The sequence below is a fragment of the Pangasianodon hypophthalmus genome, chromosome 23 (genome assembly GCF_027358585.1).
Source record: "Pangasianodon hypophthalmus isolate fPanHyp1 chromosome 23, fPanHyp1.pri, whole genome shotgun sequence".
In the NCBI taxonomy this organism is placed as follows: domain Eukaryota; kingdom Metazoa; phylum Chordata; class Actinopteri; order Siluriformes; family Pangasiidae; genus Pangasianodon; species Pangasianodon hypophthalmus.
In genome coordinates this window covers 2,816,955-2,829,732 of record NC_069732.1, presented here as the reverse complement: position 1 = coordinate 2,829,732, position 12,778 = coordinate 2,816,955, and the positions used below count along the sequence as shown (strand labels likewise).

The 12,778-nt window shown below is 42.0% G+C and overlaps 1 protein-coding gene across 9 annotated transcripts in view; it reads right to left on the bottom strand.

The window, feature by feature from the left end:
- Positions 1–12,778, bottom strand: part of tanc2a (tetratricopeptide repeat, ankyrin repeat and coiled-coil containing 2a) — a 139,526-nt gene that overhangs the window by 43,451 nt on the left and 83,297 nt on the right. For 5 of the 9 annotated variants that reach the window (XM_053228572.1, XM_053228573.1, XM_053228571.1 and 2 more), the window contains one exon: positions 8,135–8,308. In XM_053228572.1, coding sequence (XP_053084547.1) covers positions 8,135–8,308 — 174 coding nt within the window. The other 4 variants (XM_053228578.1, XM_053228577.1, XM_053228570.1 and 1 more) reach the window with 4 other exon arrangements.

The following is a 12,778-nucleotide window of genomic DNA, read 5'->3' as shown; positions in this document are numbered from 1 at the left end:
AAGAAGGATTTTAGAGAAGCCACATCGGTAGAGTGTGCCCATCACTCTGGCTGACGGTGGCTCCCTCGGGAGGCCGTGTCGCTGCGTGTCGTGTCATACGGCAATAATCAGGAAGATTCACTTCTGTGAACAGCAGATAGATGAGCAAAACAGGGCTGAAATTATCCGCTCTACTAGCTAGTATCAGAAACACCTTGAACTCCATTGACATCATATCTCTGCACCACTGCAAAATTTCTTAATATGTCTTTAACATGTATTGACATTTTCATTAAACTCCTTAATGTCCTCACCTCTTTCTTCTTCGTCTTTTGGTTCACACTCATCCACATCCACATCCACATCAACTTCTTCATCATCTTCCTCTTCATTTTCATAATCATTGGCATCTTCGTTATTGTTATCGTCATCACGGTCACCATCGTTGTCGTCGTTGTCTTCCTCTGCCACTTCCTCATCCTGGTCCTCTCCCGCTTGCTCCCACTCTTCCTGCTGGTACTCCTTTGTCCCGCTGTCTCCAGCGTCTCCCACCATTCCTTGAGCTCCTCTCGGCCTGGTGCAGCAGCTTGGCTGCAGGAGTGACTGATCCGAAGCGCTGAGGCTGGAGGAACAGGCCCGAGACGCGCAGCATAGCCGAGACATCCAGCGCCGCAGCAGGGAAGAGGAGGAGGAGGAGAACCTGGTCCGCTCGTATGGCCGAGGCCTCTTCCTCCTCAGCCATGCGCTCCGAGTGCACACCTTCCTCACGTCCATCGCTCCAATACTCCGTCTCCTCCTCCTCTTCCAGCGCAGAGCCGGAGAGAGCACCGAGGAGAATGAGCTGGCTCGTCCACGCTCTGCTCCCTTTGGCCTTCTGGGAGGAGGAGGCACTTTCGAGAGCGAGCTGGCCCCAGAGAGAAAACCGCTGGCTCAGACTTCAACAAGAATCGCGGGCAGTCTGCAGGCCCTGGACTCCAGAGCCCACAAAGGGTAGAGCGAGAAAGAGAGAGAGCGAGCTGCGAGAAAACCACAAATTCTGAACTCTCTGGAAAAAAAAGCTGGAAGAAGGCAAACACGCCTACAGAGCGATTAGGCCAAGAGAGAACTTAAAGTGCCTTGGACGGAGTGTGAGGGGGTCAGACTTACCGAAAGAGTGCATGTCCAGGTCAAGAATCCTGGCATAGTGTGAAGTCCGTTTCAGGGAAATAAGTTCCATGTGAAAGTTTTCCAAAAAAACAGAGTGCTTTCCATGAGCACAGGACAAGACAGAAAGCAGAGGTACAGTGGAGAAGAATCACAGAGAAAGGGAGAGAGAAAGAGAGAGAGAGAGAGAAGGAGAGGGGGTAGAGGGAGAACCACAGATGGTAATGTTTAAGGGAAGCGTGTCAGGCCTAGCAGGGGGGTCGTTTTACGTTGCCAGTCGATCTAAAGAGGTCAGGGTCGACTCTCACTGACCCATCCTGTCCAGAGAGAGAGAGATGCAGCAGAAACAGAGAAAGTTTTTGGTCATCACAGATCGAGTTTCACCAGGACTTTCACTAGAGACCTCCTAAGGTGGCTGCACATGGATGTCAACTAGCTTTCTAAATTTCTCAATAAAAAATAAGCCCTAGTCGGATTGTGTTTACACTTCTATCGCTAAACCAAGAAGCACTTAGTTTAAAACAAATGACATAGAATTTTACAAAGTCAGAGTGTTTGAGGTTAGCAAAAAAAAAAAACAAGGGTTCGTAATACAGCCTGTGGTCAAACGCCGTCTCCGCCTGGATTATAGGGAAAGACAAAAACGCCCCATGTGCAATGAAAAACAACATGAAGAATAAAGAAAGTCAGCGTTTAACAACAGTGTCCAGGGTCTGAAGAGGAAACCAGGCAAGAAAGGGAGGAGAAAAACGAGTGAAACTGAAAAGAAACCATAAGGAATCAGAGCAGGACAGAGGTGCATAACCATGGCCGGAAAAAACAGAACGCTTCCTTCTGCTTCATGCTGACTTCGCAGCGAAAAAGGCAGCAGCGCTCGAACGGTTTGGGATGGAGCCAAAAAGCTGTGTCTTAATATCCTGTGAAAATCACAGAAAGAAAATAATCCCCAAGTGGCCGGCAGATGGAGGTGGTGCTAGGTGAGAAAAATGGACCAGGAAAGTTATTTCAGTCTTTTCTTTCTCTCTATTACAGATATACCAGGAGATATTAACAACCAGGCTGAACCTCATCACCCAAAACATTTGACTGAACGTCCTCAGGACAAAAATGGACACATCTTGTTAACTCATGTCCGAAATATGCGAGGAAATGTGTACATGCCGAGGTTCAAGAGTTCATCCAGGTGCTAAGATAGTTATAAATTGCACAGGTGTAGGAATAAACAGAACAGACTAGCCTTGTGTCTGAAATGGTGTCTTATACTCTCTGCTCCAGAAATATCAAAGTGCATTATGGGTAATCTGCACCTGTAACCACTAAGCTATTGCAATGGGAATTCATACACACACTGGATTTTCTCCTCTTTGTTTTTGGACTATAAAACTCAATAAGCAGCCCATTATACCATAGTAAACAGGGTAAAGTTCTAGACCAGAGATTAAAAAAGAAATCCAGAATGAGATCCAGACAGAGCAGAGAAATGTCAGTCTCTGTCTTGCATCCATGTCAAAATGTAAAAATAAAAGAATAATAATCAGAGTAACTCTGAAACTGAGGCGCTGATTGAGACTGAGATCAGAGAGAGACAGAGAGTCTGAAGTACAAGACTCAAATGCTCAGAGTGAGAACTAGTCCACTTGAACAGAACCCTGGTGTGTTCTCTGCCTCAGTGCGGTTCTTTAGTCAAGCGAGAACACAGCAGTCACACTCGGGTCACACTCGAGAACGTCTGAGCGAGGTGGTCTCGATCCGCAACTAAGTGAACTCTAATGAGAAAGCGATTTGACTCTGAATCGACTCACTGCAGGAAGTGAATCAATCATACTGTGTGTATTAAACTGCAGCATTTGATTTGTAAACCGAGCCAAAGGACAGAATCGTAGCGTTGCAGAAATGCCATGTGTTCCAGAGATTTGGACCCATGAACTTTATAACTGGTTAGTTATATTTAATTATCTAATGATTTATTTAGCATTAGCTTGTGATTTCTACGTTTATTTTTCCGTCACCTTATTTCTGACCCTACATGCCCCTTTTTGCTTTTTGGCTTGTTTAATTATATGCAACATGAAACCAAACCAAACAGCAAACGAATCAAAAGAATCAATCTCACTATGATTCAGACCCCACAAATGGGCTAATAGCTGTGAAAGTGCCATAAAACACAGAAAGAGATCAATCACAGTTTAAAAAATCAAACCAAATACTAGATTCTGAGACTAAAATAACATTTTACATTACATTTGGCAGACGCCCTTATCCAGAGCGACTGACATTTATACAACTGAGTGGTTGAGGATTAAGGGCCTTGCTCAAGGGCCCAGCATTGGCAGTACTGAGACTTCCAGTAACTCATGACCTTCCGAGCAGTAGTCCAACATCTTAACCGCTGAACTGCTGCTGCTGAACACGAATAAAGATCAAGATCCAGACCAAGGTCCTTTAGCACTTCAGCAAAACTAACTACAAACTAAAGAAATGAAAATATGATGACGAGAGTAGTGTCAAATGATTCATGAGAAATTGATAAAATCTCATGTCACTTCACTTCTACTGGCTTCCTGTAACTAACGCAGCAATCCCAAAACGTACCTGCGGAGCCAACAGGGGAGCAAACTGCTGGTCAGGAAGCATCTTGTGATTAGTATTTAATCAGTAGACGAAGTGACGTCAATCACATGTACATGGAGAGCTGTAATATAGCTGAGCTGCAGTTTTCTACAGTAATGTGTAGTTTAGAAACCCTGCGTTTTTACCAAACACAGCATACATGCAGGAATGCGAGCTGCTGGCTGTATTTATATCCATCAAAGTCGAATGGTCAAAGCGCAGAGCTTGGAGTATAAATGTAAAAAGAATTCAGGGCATGTTATTTTGGCAAAAAAAAAAATCAACTCCTTCAGAACATCCCTCAGCCAAAGCCCAGAAGCATTTACGCTTTCCATGTGGACATTTTTAAAGGGCACTTTCTTTTTTTTTTTCAGTAATCAACCACAGAGAAAGAAAACAGAGAAAAAAAGAAGGTTTCCAATTTCCATCAGAGTTTCAGAGTTTAGTAAAAATATAAATAGTGTGACTATGTGCATTGTTATGACATTATAATTTTTTTATAAGTAAAAGTAGGCAAAATACGGAAACAAAGACTTTATGTCAAACTATTCTCAAGGCTTGTAATGAAAGGGAATGGTATATGTGTGGTGGCCTGGGAAAACCCTTCACATGATGACACAGCTCTGAAATGTGTTTCTCTTTTGCATGTTTCTCAAACAGAATAAAGCTGCAGCATCTGTAGCAAAGATTTCTTTCATTTTTAACAGCCAGTATCTGATTACAAACTGAACTGTCAGCCTCGCTATGACATGTAGCTATCCAACAACTTGACCAAAGCGTGATCTTCACTGTGTGGGGAAGTCACACTTAGCTAGTGTGGTTTTAGACAGACGGACTGCATTTAACACTGTTTTTCCCCCTTACTTTCTCCCAATTTGGTCACCTGCCAATTCCCGCCCACCAGTCAGTTCTCCTCTATCATACAGCTATGAACCAAGGAGTGTGAAGTCGAACACGTGTTTCCTTGTGAAGCCAGCCAACCATATCTTTTCAAACCGCTGCTTATACTGTTCCACAGGGCAGCGTAACACACTCGGAGGAAAGACCTATCTGCCCTCTTCTGCATACATGACCTTACAGATGCCTACGATTGGCTAGTATCGCTGTGATTGACAGGGGAGAGAGAGTAATGTCCTCCCTCTCACCTGTGGCATCTACAGGATTTGACACTTCGATCTCCCAGTAACAGAGCAAACACTTTTCTTGGGCGCGCTAGATGCGTTTGTTAAACCGGCTCCTTATACAACGTTATCTTTCGTCGTCAAGCGAAGGTTATTTAGGAAAGTAACCTAAATAAAAACATTTCCAAATCATTTTAGTGAAATACATTTATCCTTAAAGTTGAGATGTGAAACTGTGTTATAGTTAGAAAAACAGAATTTTGGTCAAAACCCGACTTGTTTATCATTTTTAGCTGTTTGCTAAAATTTTGCCACAGGAACATCTGATGGGTTTTCCCATACCACCAGACACATCGCACATACTGTATATGTATCACATATGATGACATATATCACACACAAATAATTCACATGTAAAGAATTTACAGTGTTGTGAACCAGAACCTGAATGTTGTTATGTTATATGTTTCCTAATATCCTATTAAACATGCACAGACGTCTGCGCTTAACTCTACAAGTCCAGAAGTACAAAAAAAAACAACAACAAAAACAAAAAAAGACAAAGTACTACATGTAAAATCACATACTACTACAGCCACGGTCGTGTCGGTGTGCCACAGCCGTAAAGTTTTGTCCTATTTGGAGATCATGAGTCGTCACAGGCTTCCGTGTTGCTGGATGGGAGAAATGGTACTCGTCTCTATTCTTCGCTAGCTGACCACAGGGATCCGTTATCTCACATGTACAGTATGATGATGCGCTGAGGGAAGCACTCGTTATCCCTGAGCAACAGGAGGGACGGCACTAGCAGGCAGGAATTGGATATGACTAAATGAAGAATCTATAGCCAGCTTATGACGTGTCATTATATAACCGCACCTCCTACCTCACAGGGTTTCCATCGGGAACGCCGCTCAACCGACGCCACCCACGTTAAACCATTACATCACACGCTTCAGTGTGAAACTCACAAACACTCCAGGATAAAACGCACTCCAAACAGGTGACCATGAACAGAACATGTGCTTTACTTACATCCATAACTGAAAAGCTTCATGTGAAATTTGGAATAATACAAATTCAGGATATGACATCACGCTACCGTGAACAGCCTCCCTCGTCAGAGCTGACTCAGAGCACCTGACCATTAATTCCTTAAGAAATGAAGGAAAAGACAGAAAAAAAAGAATACACAGCAAGCGGCGAGAGTCTCACCATTTCAGCCAAATCCCCACTCAGGATCTGTCCTGCTGCGGTCCTGATACATCCACACACTCACACACACTCACACACTAACATTCAGCTCGAGGATGTACGCGAGAAAACAACTTGTGCTCGTGAGTGGGAGAGAGAGAGAGAGAGAGAGAGAGAGAGAGAGAGAGATCAGGTGGCAGTCGCTGTGCCACCTGGGGCAGGAAGTGAGGCGGAATCGTGCCTCCAATTACGTCCCACCTCTCCATCTCCCAGCTGCCTGAAGTCCCACAGGCTATTTACAGCCAGGAGGAAAGCGAGGGCGAGAGGGCAGGAGCGACAGAGCAAGAGATGAAAAACGAGTGTGAACAAAAATGTGTCACAGCAAGAAAGTAAGACAGAGAGTGTATGAGAGAGTGAGAGAGAGAGAATGAAAGGATAAAAGAATGAAAAAATTAAGATAGAGGAAAAAGTACAAGACAGAAGAAGATAGAAATAGAAAGAAAGAAAGAAAGAAAAAAGTAAGAGACAGAAAAAGATAGTAATAGGAAAAAGATTGAGAGAGACAGAGAAGAAAGAAAGAAAGAAAAAAAATAATAAAGGTGAGAGAGAGATAAAAAAAGAAAAGAAGAAAGAAAAGTACATATATACATCACGTTCCATATTTACCATTAACTCATAGAGAGAGAGAGAGAGAGAGAGAGAGAGAAATACGCTGTGCATGAGCTCTGCATGTCAGATGGTATGGTTGCCATGACAACATTTAGCTGTCTTCATCAGTTACACCTACAATTACTGACTGTATTCCATCGGGTGCAAAAGTATTGGCACCCCACTGCCCCACACTGAATGTAACGAGATCATCACTGAGCTGATATTATTACTGGAGAAATTGTAGGATTCAGAGCTGAGGCTGAATCCATTCTATCTGACACAAGACTCCTCTTCCTCCTCCTCCTCCTCCTCCTCTTCCTCCTCTCACTCTTCACTACGCTGCAACACTTTCCAGAAAAAGTGCCGGGTTTTGCGCTGCATGTTAAGAGCTCATGACTAATACATCTGTGAGTTTTACCACCCTGTAACTCACTCACACTTCAGAAAACAGTGCGACGTCTCTGACTCGTGGAGGTGTTAAAACCATTTCTGAGAAAACATAATAAAATCTCACACACACACACACACACACACACACAATCGGCTGTGTGTGTCAGAAGTTAGACTCGACACTCAACACCTGTCATGATGCTAGAAAGTTCTGAAGGTTTGAAGAAACCTCAAAGCAGCTCTCGAAACAACTGACCAATCACAAGCCCCGCCCCTCCAGTCACTGATTAACAACTGTGGAAAGAAAGAAAGAAAGAAAGAAAGAAAGAAAGAAAGAGCAGTTGAAGCAGCTCTTGCTGCCATTGACCAAACTCAAGCCCCGCCTTATTTTCTGTGCCCACTAATCGCTGCTTAGCAACTGTTGCTATCCACCATTATCAGGTGCATCACTGTTTTGCAGGTGAATCTCCACGTCTGAGGTGAGGTCGTAAGAGTATCATCAGATACCCAGCCTTAATTTTTCAGAAGAAAGATAGAAAGAAGGCTGGGGATAGCGAATGAGAAAAACAAAAACTGAAAGAATGTAGAGGAAGAGGGATACAGTAGAGAGTAAAGAGGGCAGTGCTGTGAGTGAGAGCCACGTTGTGGCCACGTTGAGAAGTGCAGCTCTCAGGATAAAGCCCCAGTAATGTAAAAGAGATTAAAAAAAAATTTAAAAAAAAAAATTCAATTTTTAGATATAAATATAGATCTAAATTCCAAGCAACATCCTATGCACTATATAGATTATGCTCACTACATGGGGCATAGCATGCATTATGTTATGCCCTATGCATCCAAAACATTTAGGACTGTCATTAGGCATGTAAGAGTAAAATATCTTAAACATGTGAAGTTTTTGGCCTTCAAATATTTAAATAACAATATTAATTAAATAATATTACAAAATAAGTACAGGACGGTAAAATTCATTATAGCTCCCATGCGCACACGTATTTTTCAGTACTCTGTGTGTGTGTGTGTGTGTGTGTGTGTGTTTGTGTTACCTGGGAGTCTCTTGAGTGGCTGTAGTCTCATGCTGAGCGCCTGGTGAGACAGAAGTGGTGAGGAGGGCAGAGAGCGAGACACTCCCTCCATGATGCGGATGTGCTGCATTCCTTCAGTCACCGGGAGAGGAGGCACGGCGTAATCACCCTCAAACACACACTCACCATCCCCACCTACACACACACACACACACATATTACACATGGGTTAATAATGTTTATGTAGATTACTGAATATTGATAGAAGAGAAAGAAAGAAAGAAAGAAAGAGGCATGAAAGAAAAAATTATACAAAAAATAAACACTTTCTGAAAAGATGCCACAATACTGAGAAACAGAGTGCCAGTGAAGGAGGCGTGGCCTCTGTATCTGTCAGTCTTGATGAAGGAGGAGTGGCCTCTGTGCCTGTCAGTTTTAATAATTGAGGCGTGGCCTCTGTATCTGTCAGTCTTAATGAAGGAGGTGTGGCCTCTGTATCTGTCAGTCTTAATGAAAGAGGCGTGGCCTCTGTATCTGTCAGTCTTAATGAAAGAGGCGTGGCCTCTGTATCTGTCAGTCTTAATGAAGGAGGTGTGGCCTCTGTATCTGTCAGTCTTAATGAAAGAGGCGTGATCTTTTTACCCATGCGTCTTAATGAAGGAGGAAAAGAAGGCATGGCCTCTATCCATCAATCTTTATGAAAGACGAGAAGAAGGCGTGGCCTCTGTTTGCCAGTGTCAGTGAAGGAGGCGTGGCCTCTGTCCCTGTCAGCCATCATAATATAAAATATACACATGATGTACATAATTAAGTCACTTTTTTTATTTCAGTTCTAGTGCAAATTTAATCCGGTAAAAACATTTTTATCTGTGTGTGTGTGTGTGTGTGTGTGTGTGTGTGTAAAAGAGTGTGAGAATGTGGACTATGTTGACGTCAAAGACATTTCTCTGGCCTTTCCTCCCTCTCAAGTCCTTTCCTTCCTTCTTCCTTCCTTCCTTCCTTCCCTTTCCTTTTCATATCCCACTCTCTCTATCACACACACACACACACACACACACACACGTGCACAGACACTCTCAGCAGGATCTGGAGTGATGGAAGAAGGGTCAGTGTCTCACTGCTACTGCAGTTGCACTGCGTCATGTGATGGCGTCAGACAGGAAGTGGTCGTGTTGAGACCGTTCGGCCAGCCAGCGACAGATGGCAGCAGCGGGAGGAGAGTAAATACAGAAACTCATGAATGGAGTGCGCACGCAAACGCACACACATGCACGCAGACACACAAACAAACTGCTTTCATGCATCTTTCCAAATCTGAAGTTTCTTAATAAAATCAACTCTCAGGAATCATTGCTGCTTTCTTTTCTTCAGCTCAGCACTGAGTTTAGCGCAATACAGCCAGCTACACAGACACACTATGCTAGCCTTAAACTATGCTATCACTCTACCTTCTCTACTGCAGCTCTGTCCCAACCATAAACTTTGTAGATTTTTAATATACAGTATGCTAGCCTTAAACTTTGTAGATTCCTGTCCCAGGTTAGCCTTAAACGATTTTAAATCTATGCTAGCAGAAACCTTACTAGATTCCAGCTCTATGCTAGACTTAAATATTGCCAAATTCATTGTACTGAAGAAATCAGTTTGATTTTAGTATTTATAGAACATTTTACTTACAAATACTGAGATAAAACTAACAACATTTCTATCAAATATATGCCGTTTTGTTTAGCTCATAACTACGGGGCACATGCTTTCAGTTTCTCAGGTTTTTTTTTTTTTTTTGCATAAATTGCTATTTAACAGGTCATTTTAAACCTTAACAAATATTTTAGTAGGACTATCAAACAGTATTGTCTCAATATAATAACTAGTAGTATTGATGCACAAAAACATCAGTTTCTGATGTGAGGATGTGAGGTAAGATGATTTATAAAGCCATGAGAAGGAGAAAATCCCTACTCAGGAGAGGAAAAAAAGAGATCAAAGAGAGTATGAATCAAATCTCACGAAGCTCACACTCCAGATTCAGTATTCGACTGCAAAGGGATTTAGATATGAAATAAAAGAGAGGGAGAAGGAGCCTTTGAGCTTTTTTTTATCAGAGCAGACAGAAAATGAGCAGCTCTATATCTACACTATTGCTACTGTTAAGATGGAAGTGTGTGTTTGTGTGTGTGTGTACATTATCTTGATTTGAAAAATCAATGAAAGCCGACACACAGTAACCCATAAAGCCATAGTACACTGATATGTGTCTAGTGGGAGCGCTGCGATAAACTGCAGACTCCTAATTTGCCGTGTAGAAGCTGCTCAGCTAATCAAGACAGCCGAGGATAAATCTGCACATAAACCAGATCCGTGTCCCTGAAACCAGAGACGGAGAAAAAAGGGAAGGATGAGCGAGTTCTAGCCCTTATTCAAGCCTCAAGGTCAACATCTTCCACATATTCTTGCATAAAGTGGTGAAAAAACAGCAAAAACACATACACACATACACTATATATGTTGCATATATATATATATATATATATATATATATATATATACATATACACACACACATACACACACACACACACACACACATATATATATATATATAACTTTTATCCTGTATTCTCACTCATAGTTGTCTTCTGACTTCTCTGCAAACTGAAGATATTGATTAATTTTCTATAACAGTAGCTCTGCATACAGGTTTATATTAATGCACTCGTTATAATACGTTATAGTTTCTAGAGTAACAACTCATTCACAGGGACGTGTACAGCAGATATGCCACACAAACGGATTTAAAAAATGCTTGTAATTGTTGATACAGTGATGCTTTACGTAAGGAGACATTTAATTAACACTTATGGAAGGAGTCTCCAGTGTCAGCAGTTTTCCGACATCTTCAGCACAGAGGACTTTGTGCTTTGTGGTTTCTCAAGAGACTGAAAAAAGAGAGGCTGGTGAGGAAAAGACTGTTTATAGCTGTTTATAGCTGCTTTTAGGATGTTCCACAACATTAAATGTAGCTATAAATGGATAAAATGTATGATGTGACGTTCTAGAGTAACAGGAATAAAGCTCTCCGGAATATGCTGGTAAATGATAAGATTAACTCAAAGCACAAAGCAAACTACAGTAATGTTAATATCATATTTGTGCAACAAACAAAAATAATAAAGAACAAGACAATTTCAATCTCAAACTCCACCATGTTCGTCGTGTTGCCGTGATTTTGCTATGTGACTGAATGACATCATGGTCATGCAGATAGCATCACTTGTTGAGATAATGAACTCATCCAGGAACTGTATTATTCCGACACGCCTCATATCATTAGACGTTTCCAGAATCTCAGTGGAAACACACCTCATGTCTCTGAAGCTCTAAACTCTGAATGATTTGGGCATAATTTAGACATGTTTATTTAACAGGGCTAAATCATGTATGAATTGGGTGGTTAATCAGGAGTGAATAGTCATGTGACAGGACTCGTGTTGTGTCCTGTGAGCAGTGTCACGATCTTCTGATATGCATATCAGAAGCCTAGTCAGCACTGTCAGTTGAAATCTTTCTGGAACTTTGCTATCATCAGCATGGTGTGGTTGCTAGGTTATCAAATTCACCCATTTGTTTCACAAGCAGCAAACAATGTTATCACTGAGAGGTAAAAATAATCACAGAAATACTCAGATGATGGAAGTAGCACTAATTGAACAGCAGCATTGAAGTGCTACATGTGACTGTTCTTCAGCCTACCCTCTTCTTCAGTGCATAACACTGCAAACAGTGAGCTCTACCTCGCTTATCAACATTTTCAGACCAGCCACAGTTGTCTCTGGAGACGGTAAGTACACGACTGCATGAATATTGCTGTAAGATGTGCCCAATAGAACCTGAAAGCTTTCCATTGCCTTTGCTTTTACAGCAAAAATAACTTACCCACCATCCCTTTGATAAGATTCGCACTTTAATGGCCATAAACATCAAGAACTGAAATCTGAAAATGCTAGATCCATGTTAAAAATATTGTAGAGAACACTACCCAGATAACAGCCTCAGTGGCATATGTTCCACCTCCGGGCTCTCGGCTCTCTTCTGTACATGGCACCGGACCAATCAGGTCATAAAAACATGTCCGTGTCTCTCAGGCTGGTTGAGCGTGGAGGAGTGGAGATAATGTATGCCATTAATGGTCTGTATCATGTTGTAAAACTGTCCTTGGAAGGTTCTAGTTCAAGATCCTTCAAATGAACTCCAAACTCAAGTTTCCACTAATCACATATTCAGCGTCAATATTTACATTTGGAAAGTTACCTGCATTCACTTCACCTCCAAATGAGAACAATTCCAGTTTTTGTGTGATATAATTCTTTCCAGGATGATCCAGCTATCATGGTCTTCCTAAATGAAATCTTCGGAATTTTGCATCTTCCCAAGTCCTACTACGCTACATGCCTGTGTGCAATGTGTCTATGAAAGCCGTCATTCGACAAGACGACTTGAGTCTTGTGGTACAATCTTCAATATGATCAACTTTTGATGAAGATCAAAACCATCGGTCCTGACACGCTGCTGCAATCCTACAGGCTCCAGTGAGCAACGTGACGTACACTTCGTATATCTTCATGGTTGATGAGCTCCATATCGTTCATTTATTCAAGCTCCTGC